The 14,360-nt window shown below is 48.1% G+C and overlaps 1 protein-coding gene across 8 annotated transcripts in view; it reads left to right on the top strand.

Moving 5' to 3' along the window:
• The window catches only part of LOC140429519 (protein prune homolog 2-like), a 725,367-nt gene that overhangs the window by 672,344 nt on the left and 38,663 nt on the right, over positions 1–14,360 (top strand). For all 8 annotated transcript variants that reach the window (XM_072516619.1, XM_072516617.1, XM_072516616.1 and 5 more), the window contains one exon: positions 9,448–9,546. In XM_072516619.1, coding sequence (XP_072372720.1) covers positions 9,448–9,546 — 99 coding nt within the window. The remainder of the gene's footprint in view (positions 1–9,447; positions 9,547–14,360) is intronic.

Below are 14,360 nucleotides of genomic sequence, written 5' to 3'. Positions count from 1 at the left end.
GAAGAAAATAAACTTGCAGGACTACTAGGATCGAGCGAGTGAGTGGGGCTGACAGGATTGTTCCTCAGGAAGGTGGCTAGGATTCGATGGGCAGAATGGTCTCCTTCTGTGCCATAAATGACTATCACTCTCGGACCTCTGTGCCCCCTACCTTGCTAGGTTTCCCACTGCTGCTGTACTCCATGCACCCTCTTTGCCCCCTGAAAATATAGAAACCATTGTAAGGGTGGCACGCTAGCACAGTGGTTAGCACTGTTGCTTCACAGCGCTCCTTTCAAATGTCTTTTGGTTCTACTATTGTGGACAAAGTGAAAAAGCTCGCCATAGTCTACAATACCCGGTCCCTTTAGAATCACTTGCAGTGCCGAGAACACATGGCTATTCAACGCAACTCGCTTTCAGTAAGGGGCCTGAATGGGGAACGCGCGGCCAAGGGCGCACATTGCCCCGTTTTTAATAAAAATAATCTTTATTATTGTCACAAGTAGGCTTACATTAACACCACAATGAAGTTACTGTGAAAATCCCCTGGTCGCCACTGTCCGGCGCCTGTTTGGGTACACAGAGGGAGAATTCAGAATGTCCAATTCACCTAACAGCACATCTTTCGGGACTTGTGGGAGGAAACCCACACAGACACGGGGAGAACGTGCAGACTCCGCACAGACAGTGGCCCAAGCGGGAATCGAACCTGGGACCATGGCGCTGAGAAGCAACAGTGCTAACCACTGTGCTACCGTGCCACCCTTACAATGGGGAGCACAACTCACCGGAACTCCTCGTTGTAGCGAGAGATCGGTACACCATTTTTAAATGGCTTCCCGAACTCCGAGGCCCCTCAATAAAATCCCTGATCTCCCCCACCCACGAGTGCCGTTCCGTCTGGTCCCCATTTATGGGGACCAGTACCAAACGGCGCTTGCCTGAGGCTCCCAAAGCAATGGGATTGACTACCAAAGCCTTAGGTACCTCGGGAATCTGCACATTAGAGTGAGGCTTACTGCCTCGCTCTAAAATGCAGATTTGCCAAACGTGATCCCGTCCAGCGGCCAACCCCGGACTGGAGCCCTCCCGCCAAGCAATCACCCAGCGAAAACTCTTTAACTTACCTGGCCCAGGAGAACTGCTGTATCCTTTCCCCAGTGTAGGCCCGACTAGGCCCACAACGGAGTCCGACCACGTGGCCGCTCTCTCCAGACTCCGACCACGTGACGTGGCCCAACCACGTGGTGCTCAGCCTGTCCATCATCCTGAAGCACCTGGAGGAAGAAAAGGTAAAGGAAGGGGCCTTTCCGGATCCCCACCAAGGCCAATCTCAGCGTGACTGGACCGCGGGGGCGTGAGGCCTCGCCAGTGAAGCGGGAATGCCCGAGCCAACCCCAGACCGACAGGTACCCACCCGACCCACCGGAAGGTGAACCCAACCTCACCGCCCCACGTGACAAGACCGGCCCACGCACAACCCCCCTCCAGTGACCCTGACACCGCCACCATCATCCACGACCCCTCTGAACAAAGCGAAGCCGAACAATATCTCTGGCAGCAGCGCACCCCTCCCCGATGAACTCAATGCATTCTATGCTCAGTTCGAGCAAGTAACCAACAATCCGCTGGCAAGTGCCCCAGCAGCCCATAATTCACCCATACCCACCATCACAGCTTATGAAGTCAGATTGGCCTTCCTGAAAGTGAACCCTCGGAAGGGGACGGGCCCAGACGGGATCCCTGGTTGTGCACTCAGAGCCTGCGCGGACCAGCTGGCAGAGGTATTCACGGACATCTTTAACCTGGTCCTACTCTACTCCGAGGTCCCCACCTGCTTCAAGAAGACCACCATCATACCGGTACCAAAGAAGAACCAGGCAACGTGCCTCAATGACTACCGACCAGTGGCGCTGACTTCAGTCGTGATGAAGTGCTTCGAGAGGTTGATCATGAAGCGCATCACCTCCATACTCCCAGAACGCCTTGATCCACTGCAATTCGCATACCGCTGCAACCGGTCCACATCAGACACCATTTCCCTGGCCCTACACTCATCCCTAGAGCATCTCGAAAACAAGGACTCCTACATTAGACTCCTATTTATTGACTACAGCTCCGCCTTCAACACCATAACCCCAGCCAAGCTCATATCAAAACTCCAAAACCTAGGACTTGGCTCCCCACTCTGCAACTGGATCCTCGATTTTCTGACCAACAGACCACAATCAGTAAGAATGAACAACAGCACCTCCTCCACAATAGTCCTCAACACCGGCGCCCCGCAAGGCTGCATACTTAGCCCCCTACTCTACTCCCTGTACACACACGACTGCGTGGCAAAACTTGGCTCCAACTCCATCTACAAGTTTGCTGACGATACGACCATAGTGAGCCGGATCTCGAATAACGACGAGTCCGAATACAGGAGGGAGATTGCGAACCTAGTGGAGTGGTGCAGCGACAACAACCTCTCCCTCAATGCCAGCAAAACTAAAGAGCTGATAATTGACTTCAGGAAGCAAAGTACTGTACACACCCCTGTCAGCATCAACGGGGCCGAGGTGGAGATGGTTAGCAGTTTCAAATTCCTAGGGGTGCACATCTCCGAAGATCTGTCCTGGTCCACCCATATCGACGCTACCACCAAGAAAGCACAACAGCGCCTATACTTCCTCAGGAAGCTAAGGAAATTTGGCATGTCCACATTGACTCTTACCAACTTTTACAGATGCACCATAGAAAGCATCATATCGGGCTGCATCACAGCCTGGTATGGCAATTGCTCGGCCCAGGACCGCAAGAAACTTCAGAGAGACGTGAACACCGCCCAGTCCATCACACAAACCTGCCTCCCATCCATTGACTCCATCTACACCTCCCGCTGCCTGGGGAAAGTGGGCAGTATAATCAAAGATCCCTCCCACCCGGCTTACTCACTCTTCCAATTTCTTCCAACGGGCAGGAGATACAGAAGTCTGAGAACACGCACGAACAGACTCAAAAACAACTTCTTCCCCACTGTTACCAGACTCCTAAATGACCCTCTTATGGACTGACTTCATTAACACTACACCCTGTCTGCTTCATCCGATGCCAGTGCTTATGTAGTTACATTGTATATGTTGTGTTGCCCTATTATGTATTTTCTTTTATTCCCTTTTCTTCTCATGTACTTAATGAGCTGCTCACAGAAAAATACTTTTCACTGTACCTCGGCACACGTGACAATAAACAAATCCAATCCAATCCAACGCAATCACCTACCTTTGCAAAGCCAGCCCTGCCATACATGAGCTGCCGCCGACCCAGGAAGCGGGGAAAACGCGCCGGCCTGAAGGTGAAACTTAAATTACACGGCTTCCAGATTCCTCTCTCCAGCGTACTCCTGGCAAACGTCCAAGTGATTGAGAACAAGCTGGATGACCTCAACGCTATACTTATCTCCCAGAGTGAAGTGAGAAACTGCTGTGTGCTCTGCTTCACCGAGACATGGCTTACTCCGGCCACACCAGACTGTGCCATCCAACCCGAAGGTTTTTCAATCCACCGAATGGACCGCACAAAGGCCTCGGGCAAGTCGAAGAGCGCGGGCATTTGCCTCCTTATCAGCACCTCCTGGTGCTCGGATGTGGTGTCCCTAGCATGCTACTGCACCCCAGACCTAGACTACCTAACCGTGAAGTGTCGCCCCTTTTACCTCCCATGTGAATTTACCTCTGTACTCATCACAGCTGTCTACATCCCACCCCAGGCGGAAGTGAAGAAAGCTCTTGACGAACTACATACCATCATCAACAACCAAGAAACAAATCACCCCGAAGCCTTGACAATCGTGGCTGGAGACTTCAACCAGGCCAACCTCAGGAAGGGCCTACCCAAACTCCATCAACATATCTCCTGCCCCACCAGAGATGCAAACACCCTGGACCACTGCTTCACGAGCATCAAAGGTGCCTACCGCTCCGTTCCCTGACCACACTCTGGCAAATCCGACCACAAGTCGGTAACCGTGCCGTGCTGCTCCGAGGAATCTGAGGACATCCTCCAGGACTGCTTGGAGACTGGATGGGTCCATTTTCAAGGCCGCTGCAGCTAACCTGGACGAGTACGTAACCACCGTCACAGACTTCACCAGTAAGTGTGTCGAGGACTGTGTACCAAAGAAGACAATACGGGTATTCCCCAATCGGAAACCCTGGCTCAACCAAAGGGTTCACTCCCTGCTGAAGTCCCGGATGGAGGCGTTCAAGTCTAATGACCCTGACCTATATAAGAAATCCAGGTATGACGTACGGAAAGCCATCAGGGATGGAAAAAGACAATACCGCATCAAACTAGAGTCCCAGGCCAACGACACTAACCCACGATGTCTATGGCAGGGCCTACACAAGATAACAGGCTATAAAGCAAGGCCAGGCGGAATATCTGGGGTTGGAGCATCCCTACCCAATGAACTGAAAAAGTTCTGTGCCCGCTTTGAGCAGTCAGCCAATGCATTAGTACAACCCGCTCCAACAGCCCTGGACCCACCCATGCCCACTATTACAGCCTCAGAGGTAAGAACTGTCTTCTTGAAAGTAAATCCGCGGAAAGCGACGGGCCCCGACGGAGTCCCTGAGCGAGCACTCAAGAGCCTGCGCTGACCAGCTAGCGAGTGTATTCGTAGATATCTTCAACACCTCACTCCTCCGTTCTGAGGTCCCCACCTCCTTCAAGAAGAACACCATAATACCAATACCAAAGAAGAACAAGGTAGCCTGCCTCAACAACTACAGACCGGTGGCCCTGACGTCTGTTATCACGAAATGCTTTGAGCGGCTAGTCATGAGACGTATCACTGCCAGCCTCCCAGACGGTCTCGATCCACTGCAGTTTGCCTTTCACCACAACTAGTCCACAGTAGTTGCTATCTCCCTGGCTTTACAATCAACACTCTAACACATCGACAACAAGGACACATATGTAAGACTGCTGTTCATCGACTGCAGCTCCACCTTCAATATCATTATCCCGACAAGACTAATAACCAAACTCTGCAATCTTGGACTTGACCCCTCCCTGTGCAGCTGGATCCTTCACTTCCACACCAACAGACCGCAATCTGTCAGGATCTCCTCCACAATAGTCCTCAACACCGGGGCCCCGCAAGGGTGTGTGCTAAGTCCTCTACTGTACTCCCTATACACACATGACTGTGTGGCAAGATTTAAATCCAACTCAATCTATAAGTTTGCGGATGATATGACTGTGGTGGGTCGTATCTCAAACAACAACGAATTAGACTACAGGAGGGTGATAAATCACTTGGTTGCACTGTGTACCGAAAACAACCTCTCTATAAATGTCGGAAAGACCAAGGAACTAACCATCGAGTTCAGGAAGCATAGCACGACACCCCCCCCCGCCCGCCTGCATCAATGGCTCCGAAGTGGAGATGGTCGATAGCTTTAATTTCCTGGGGGTCACCATCACCAACAGTCTGTCCTGGTCCACTCACGTTGATGCAACAGTCAAGAAAGTCCAACAATGTCTCTACTTCCTACGGAAGCTAAAGAAATTTGGCATGTCTGTATCGACTTTCACAAACTTCGACAGATGTGCAATAGAGAGCATCTTATCCGGCTGCATCACAGCCTGGTATGGTAACTGCTCGGTCCAAGATCGCAAGAACCTGCAGACTGTGGTGAACTCAGCCCAGCGCATCACACAAACTTGCCACCCTCACATTGATTCTGTATACACCTCCCAGTGCCTCAGGAAGGCAGACAGCATTATCAGAGACCCCTCCCACCCAGGCATTGCCTTCTTCCAGACCCTTCCATCAGGCAGACGGTACAGAAGTCTGAAGACCTGCACATCCAGAAATAGGAACAGCTTCTTCCCCACAGCTACAAGACTCCTCAACGACTCCCCCTCGGACTGATCTGTTCCCTGTAAGAACACTATTCACGACGCCCTATGCTGCTCTTGCTCATGTATTTGCTTTGTTTGGCCCCTTGTTCCGCACTGTAACCAATCACTGTTTGTCGATGTACTGTTTGTCAATGTTCTCTGTTGATTATTCTATTATGTACGTACTGTGTATGTTCCCTCGGCCGCAGAAAAATACTTTGCACTGTACTTCGGTACACGTGACAATAAATCAAATCAAATCAAACCATTGTGGATGGGATTCATCCTGGAAACGTCTCGCGAGATTGCATTGAATCTCGCGAGACATTGCGAGCCGGGTAAATCCCAGGAGTGGTCTCCCGGCTTTCCGGGCCACGCTGCGCCGTGACGAGATGCTTTTCCGGCGCAGCATGGCCGGAAGATCACGCCCTAAGTTTCCCAGAGTGCGTGAAATTCTGATGTGACCTGCGCAACCCTTTGAGCTCTACCCAGCATGAACAAGATAGGTTGAACAAGACTTGTAAAATTAGAACTGATAAATATTCAGAGTTGTAGAATTATCAGTCAGATAAAACTTTTGTACCTAAGTGGAATGTATCTCTGCTGGGAGCAGTGACATAAATTGGAGGAGGATGTACAGGCACAGGTATGTGTCCAAGCTTCAATCTATTCCATGTAATTGGTCCAGAGGAGGAAACTGATGCACCTGCTCAAAATCAAGGGGTAAAAAGAAGGGAAAAATGTATAACAATCACTGTCACCAAAAGTACTAAGGAAAACTAATGGGGCATGATGGTTTATATTCAAAGGTCATAAAAGAAATCATAGATTATCATAGAATTTACAGTGCAGAAGGAGTCAATTCGGCCCATCGAGTCTGCACCGGCTCTTGGAAAGAGCACCCTACCCAAGGTCAACACCTCCACCCTATCCCCATAACCCAGTAACCCCACCCAACACTAAGGGCAATTTTGGACACGAAGGGAAATTTATCATGGCCAATCCACCTAACCAGCACATCTTTGGACTGTGGGAGGAAACCGGAGCACCCGGAGGAAACCCACGCACACACTGGGAGGATGTGCAGACTGCGCACAGACAGTGACCCAAGCCGCAATCGAACCTGGGACCCTGGAGCTGTGAAGCAATTGTGCTATCCACAATGCTACCGTGCTGCCCCTAATGGCTGCAGCAATGGTAGATACATTGTTTGTCAAAGTTCCCCAGATTCTGGAAAGGTCCCATTCAGTTGGAAAACCTCAAATGTAACACCATGATTTTAAAAAGGAAGGAGCCAAGACGTAGCAAACTATAAATCAGTCAGCCTCAGGTCTGTTAATTGGAAAATACTGAAATCCGTTATTAAGGAAGCCGTAGCAGGAAATTGTATTCAAGCAGAATCAACATGGTTTCTGAACGGGAAATCATTTTTAACAAATTTATTGGAGTTGTTTGAGGACGTAATGAGTAGAGTGGATTAAGGGGAATGGTTCGATATTGTGCATTTACATTTCCAAAAGACATTCAGTAGATACCAGGTAAAAAGGTACTGCACATGATAAGAGCTCATGGTATTGGGGGTAATATATTTGCAAGATAGAGGATTGGCTGGCTAACAGAGTCAGGATAAATGAGTCACTTTCAAGTCGGCAAATTGTAACCAGTGGAATGTCACAGGGATCGGTGCTGGGGCCTCTACGATTTACAATCTATATTGATGATTTGGAAAAAGGGACTGAGCATATAATAACTGATGATACAAAGATCGATTGGAGAGCAAACTGTGAAGAGGACAAAAAGATTAAATTCAGTGCCCCACCAGTGATGGTTTTGGTGGGGGGTCTTTTAATCAGATGGGAGAGTGGTGGGTGAGGAACCCCTCCCCTCCACTTGTCTCAGTTAAGCCCATAGGAATTCCTGCACGGTTAGCAACTGAAGCCCTTAAGTGTACAAATAAAATCCACTTAAGAGCCTCATCCCAGCATCATTGCTACTCACCCAGCAGCTGACAGTGGAGTTGACATGCAGAAAGCTTGAAGAGCAAGCCCTGGCATGTTTGCTTGCTTTGTAGGTCCATTGTTAAAAAGCAGTCAGTGCCTATTTAAGGGACCCAGCATTGAGAAGGTGGGGGAGGGGGAACCACCCATGCCCTTGCTGCCAACACCCCTGCCTTGTTGCGAACACGCCTCTTCCCCAGAACTCCCCACCCCTCAATCCCCCTCCCACCTTCCCAGTGATGCTGTTGTGCAATACACCGTAGCCAGCCTCTGAATGGCTGGCAGCTCTCTGCAGGCAGGACCTCTGCCCCTGGGGTCTATGATCTTGGGGAAAGCCTACTCCTTTCCAGTTAAGTGCCTGACTGGCACTTACTTTGATGGACCTTCCTGAAAGTATGTGATGCAGGGCTCCTGCTGGCTCTCTCACTGGCAGGTAAAATACCCTTTGCCTCCAGTAATAATAACAATAATAATCGCTTATTGTCACAAGTAGGCTTCAATGAAGTTACTGTGAAAGGCCCCTAGTCGCCACATTCCGGCACTTGTTCGGGGAGGCCGGTACGGAAATTGAACCCGCGCTGCTGGCCTTGTTCTGCATTACAAACCAGCTGTTTAGCCCACTGTGCTAAGCCAGCTGTTTAGCCCATTGTTCTAAACCAGCCCCTAAATGCTGCCCCGTGAGTTTGCAAAGGGATGTATATGGGTTAAGTGAGTGGCAAACATTTGGGAGTATAAAGTGAGAAAATGTAAGCTTGTCGACTTTGGTAAAAATAGAAAAACAGGACATTATTTAAATGAAGAGAGACTGCAGAGTACTGGGGGGGAACAAAGATCTGGATATCCTTGTACATGAATCACGACCAGTTAGCATGCAGGTACAGCAAGCTAGGAAGGCAAAATGGAAAGTTGGCCTTTATTGCCCGGCTGATGGAGTCTAAGAGTAAGGAAGTCTTGCTGGAACTATAGATGGCACTGGTGAGGCCACACTGTGTATGGCTTTGTTCACCTTTTAAGGAGGGAGTTGCAGCAGAGGCAATTTAGAGAAGGTTCAAAATGAGTAACTGATTGAGCAGGTTGGGGCTCTACAGGGTGGATGCTGTGAGAATATTTCCCCTCGTGAGAAGGCTGAATTAGACAGATTGTGTTCTACAAGGAAGCCGAGAGCTATGGGGGGCAGACAGGAAACAGAAGTTAGGCCAGAATCAGATCAGCCTGTGATCTCATTGAATGGTGGAGCAGGCTTATAGGCCCAAATGACCTAACATGCACCGATTTCTTCTTAGGCTGTTTTGAGAGCATAACATATTAGGTGGTCTCCTAATTTTGTACAACCAAGGGTTTTTTCATGTATAGATTTTAGACTGTTGCCCTGACAAAAAGGTCGGAAAGTCCCTGAAATGGTCATCAACCCCTTTCAGGATTTATAAGGAAAAAATGTTCAATTTAGGGACTTGAGGTATTTACCTACTTTCAGGAAAAGTAGATTTAGTTTATAAAATGTTTGGAAAGAGAATGCTCTGCAATGGGTGTTTTATCTTTTATGATTTAAAAGATGTAAATTTGTTTTCTTCAGTTCGAAGTTCAGCAATAAGGTGAGCTACGTCAGTAGCTTGGCTGAGCTGGAGGAGCTGATTCCTATGCAGCATGTTCAGATTCCAGAGACAATAAGAAAGTGAGTAATGTGGTTTACATACACATCGTTGATTTCAACCTGCTGAAGTCTTAACTTGTTCTTTTATCATTTTTGGTAACTATTTTTTAAGTGTCCTATAAATATTTTTGTTTGTGATGTCTTAGAATATGCATGTCTATTTTATATATTCTCCAAAGTCCATTTAAAAGTGAATTTGAACAGATTTAGGGTACATTGCCAAATGTGACATCATGGTAACTGTAGTGAACAATGCATATTTTATCTTAATTAATCACGAGATGTATGCTGTTCTGTACTTAAACTATAACCAGGTATATTTACAAGTGGACCAAATCACACTGCAAAATCTATTCATGTTACTGCGTAACTTATTCTCCTCTCCAGTTAATTACTTTTTTAATGCTTCTCAGCTATTTCTGTCTCCTTTTCTGAACATAGGAGACAGAGTGCTAAACTCTTAAATTTAATTTTCTTCCACTGCCATAGATTCTGTTTGCTTGCTGTTACGGTTGAAAGATATAATCGCGGAACTCCAGTTATTTTTTAGCACCCAACTCTGAGGTTGTTATCTTAAATTATGATGTGAAGTAGAATCAATGCACCATGACATCCTGTATCCTCTGCCTTTAGCAAGGAAAAGGTAGCTGTAGCAAATAAATTAAGTGCACATTTTGTGTCTGGACTTTTAGCTGTAATAACCTGCTGAGAACATTATTGGCTATTAATTTCTTATGTGCACCAGTTACAGCAAAATCATGAATCTATTCCTGAAAATCTTTGCTACACCTTTCACACAGAGGAAATCTTTCTTTACCAAGTGAACAATTAAGTCACAATGAGAGGAATTGCATTATATGAATTTATTCCTGTCCTTTTAAGAAGGCATGGAGGAAAGAATTTGCCAGCAGTGCTAGTACCATGGTATGTCCACACACTGGATTGCTGAGTGCAGTCTTAACCACAAGCATTATCCCCTACAGGTTGCATATGACATGTTCACAATCTCAGCCTGGCTGTGTGAAGAGGGAGATGAGAATGTCCCTGAAGAAGGGAAAAATGGGAAATGCTTCCATTCTTTGTTATATATTTATGAGCAACATAGGTAGAGATAGGGAATCAAATTACTGCCTGCCCTGTCAATCGGGTTTTGTGGCAAATGAGGGAATTGGGAAAGATTCAAAATAAAAAATAATTAGAATTTTATTGATTTCAATAAACTGTTAATAAAGTGTATGCATTCATCACTCTTTTCCCATCCAAAAATGATGATATGATCATAATTTGACAATATGAGGGTTAAAAAGCTACACATGTTTAAAACCCTCTTCAAAATCTTTTATATAATATTTTATTAGAGGCAGTACCCTCAGTTAAAATACTGGAAAGAAGAATTTAATATCACTGATCACTGGCAAAAATGTTGACCCTATAATCGCAAACCATCGGGCGGGGGGGGGGGGGGGGGGGGGGTGGTTCTCATCAAGTTGCAGCAAAGCATCTTGTAGATGGTGCAAAGTGCAGCCATGATGGAGGGAATGAATGTTAAGGTGGTGGATGCGGTGACAGTCAAATGGGCTGCTTTGTCCTGATTGATGTCAAGCCTCTCGAGTGATATTGGAGCTGCACTGAGCCAGACGATTGAGGGTATTCCAACACGCTCCTGCACTATGCTGTTTGGACAGTGACTGGGGTGTTGGAAGGTGAGCCTGTCATTGCAGAATTCCCAGTCTCTGACCTACTCTTGTAGCCTTAATATTTACGTTCTTGTCCGATTAAGTTTCTGGCCAATAGTGAGCCCCAGAATGTTGATGATGGATTCAACAATTGTAATGCTGATGAGAAGGAGAGGTGGTTGGACATCCTCTTGTTAGAGATAGTCAGTGTTAGAGATAGTCAGTGTATCGCACAAATGCCAGTATTAGAGCAGAGGTGTGGCTGGTTCTGGAGTACAAGTCTTCAGAACTGCAGGCAGGACCCCTAGCCCTTTTCTGTATCTCGTGTGCTCCAACCATTTCTAAACATCAAGTGGAGTAAATTGAGTTGACTAAGAACTGGATCTTTGATGGTTGGAATCTCGGGAGGAGGCTGCAACCTACTCGAGAATTCTGGCCAAAGCTCATTGCAAATGCTTCAGCCTTTGCTTTGCAATCACACGCTGGGCTCATCCATCATTTAAAGATGTTGGATATTCATGAAACCTTGTCATGTTACTTGTTTAATTTTCCACCATTGTTCAGTACTGAATGTGGCAGGACTGCTGTTTGATCAGATTTGTTGGTGTGCAATTGCTTTGCTATATATTTAGTATGCTGTTTAGCTTGCATCTAGTCCTGTGCTGTAGTTTCACCAAGGTGGCGCTTCATTTTCAGGCCAAACGTACTAGAACATATCCTGCAGATTAGTATCTCCTGCCCTCACTCAGCTAATCACAGAATCCCTACAGTGCAGAAGGAGGTCATTCGGCCATCTAATTGGCACCAACCCTCTGATGGAGCACTCTACCTAGGTCCACTCCCCCAGCCTATCCCCATAACCCAAAGTAACCTTTAGAATACTAAGGGGCAATTTAGCAATCCACCGACACTTTATGGTCGGGGATTTTCCAAAAATTGGGCTATGGCCGCCGTCAAACAGGCACGAATCACTCCAGACTTTTTTCAAATAGTCCGGAGTGATTCTCCGATTTCAAGACGGATAGCAGGGCCCTGACATGCGCCCTGCAGCTCCTGCTGCCGATACGGGGACCTGCACTTCTGGCCCCCGGGCAACATGGCGGAGCCACACAGCGGGCCGGCGCATAAGAAGATAGCCCCCCCACCCCCGATTGCCCGCCTGCCGATCGGTGGCCCCTGATCGCAGGCCTAGCCGTCGTGGAGGCCCCCTAGGAGTCTGATTCCCCCCCGCCCCCCCACCAGGACGGCCAGCGCGGCTGCGTGTCCGAGCTCCCGCCGGGTGGAACCACATAGGAACCACGCCGGTGGAACTCGGCGGGAACGCGGCCGGTCGATCGCGGAGAATTGCTGCAGGGGCCTCATTCAATGGCCCACGACTGGCGGTGCGTCGACCGCACGCAGCTGACGCCGATTCTCCGGTCTGCGGAGAATCGCATCCCGGCGTCGGAACCGATCACGGGTCTGAGACCCCATTCTCCGCCCCCGCGCCGAGCGCGAGGGCTCGGAGAATCCCAGCCTACATCTTTGGACTGGGGGAGAAAACCGGAGTACTCGGAGTAAGCCCACGCAGACAAGGGAAGAACGTACAAACTCCAGACAGGCAGTCACCCAGTGCAGGTTTTGAACCCGGGTCTCTGGTGCTGTGAGGCAGCAGTGTTAACTACTGTGCCACCGTGCTGCCCCTAATGCATCTGTACTCCTTCATAGACACCACTTAGAAGAAGCACCTGGGAGTAGCAAGGGCACAGAATGTACTCTTTTGAGTGGGGGATTTCAATGTCCATCACAAAGCGTGGCTCGGCAGCATAAATACTGATCAAACTTGTCTGAGGCCAGAAGGACAAAATTGCCCGATTGGGCCTACATGAGGGGAGAAGCCTAATTAACTTTGCCTTCACCAATCTACCTGTTGCATATTAATATATATCCAAGGGCATATTGAAAGGCGTGGTCACACTCTCCATTCTTGTGCAGACAAGTCCCATATTCGCACTGAGGGCAACCTCCAAGTTGTGTGGCACTACCACCCTACTGAATGAGATACATTTCGAACAGATCTAGAGGCTCATGAGGCATTATGCACAATTAGGGGCAGCAAAATTTATTCCATCAGAATCTGTAAACTCAAGCCAGACATATTCCTCACTCTGCCATTTTTTGCGACCAAGCGCACAAATCTCTGATTGGTGTAGTCGACTGCGGTACTGTCTCTCTAACATGTTCAGTTAACTTCTCTTCAGCAGTAGATCCTTATGCTGAGGGCATGGCCTGCCTGCCCGCTCCCCTTCCCTCTACTCTAGCTTCCTCATGCCTTGGGGCTGTCTCTGCTGATGAGGATGTTGTTCCTCATGGCTACTAGACTCAAAGTCTCAGAACCGTGCCTTATGCTCAGCTAAAGATTAAACTCCCTCTATAACCCCACATTGCCAAGAAGATTATTAACCCATACACTACCCGAGCGTGTACAGAGACTCTCTGCATGAGTTAACACCTGTATGCCAATGGCTGAGCATCCTTCTTACCCCTCCTGCTTTTCATCGATCTACCTAAAAGATGGTGTGGCCATGATTGGCCTGCTTCCGTGTTGCAGCCTCCATGCACCTAATCTGTCTCTGATGCACTCTGAAAGTGCAAGAGGAAATTAAGAAAACAGTTAGAAGATCAAAAAGGAGGGCGGCACGTGGCATAGTGGTTAGCGCTGCAGCCTACGGCGCTAAGGACCCGAGTTCAAATCCCGGCCCTGGGTCACTGTCCGTGTGGAGTTTGCACATTCTCCCTGTGTCTGCGTGGGTTTCACCCCCACAACCTAAAGATGTGCAGGTTAGGTGGATTGGCCATGCTAAATTGCCCCTCAATTGGAAAAGAAAATAATTGGGTATGCTAAATTTGTTTAAAAAAAGAAGAGCAAAAAGGGAGCATGAAAGATGACTTGCGAGGTTAGGGTGAACCTGAAGATATTCTATAAATACATTAAGAGGAAGAAGTTGACCAAGGAGAAAGACCATTAGAGACCAAAGGTCACCCTAGCTGCAGGACATTGCTAGGGTGTTAAATGAATACTTCCCATCGGTCTTCACTTAGGGGAAGGGGGAAGTAGGTACAGAATTCAGGAAATGGGACTGTGAGGACCTTGAGTAGTTTGACATTGGAGGTGAAGAG

Source organism: Scyliorhinus torazame, chromosome 9, assembly GCF_047496885.1.
Source record: "Scyliorhinus torazame isolate Kashiwa2021f chromosome 9, sScyTor2.1, whole genome shotgun sequence".
Taxonomy (NCBI): Eukaryota; Metazoa; Chordata; class Chondrichthyes; order Carcharhiniformes; family Scyliorhinidae; genus Scyliorhinus; species Scyliorhinus torazame.
Note: the sequence above shows the minus strand (reverse complement) of the source record. Positions and strands in the feature narration are given on the sequence as shown.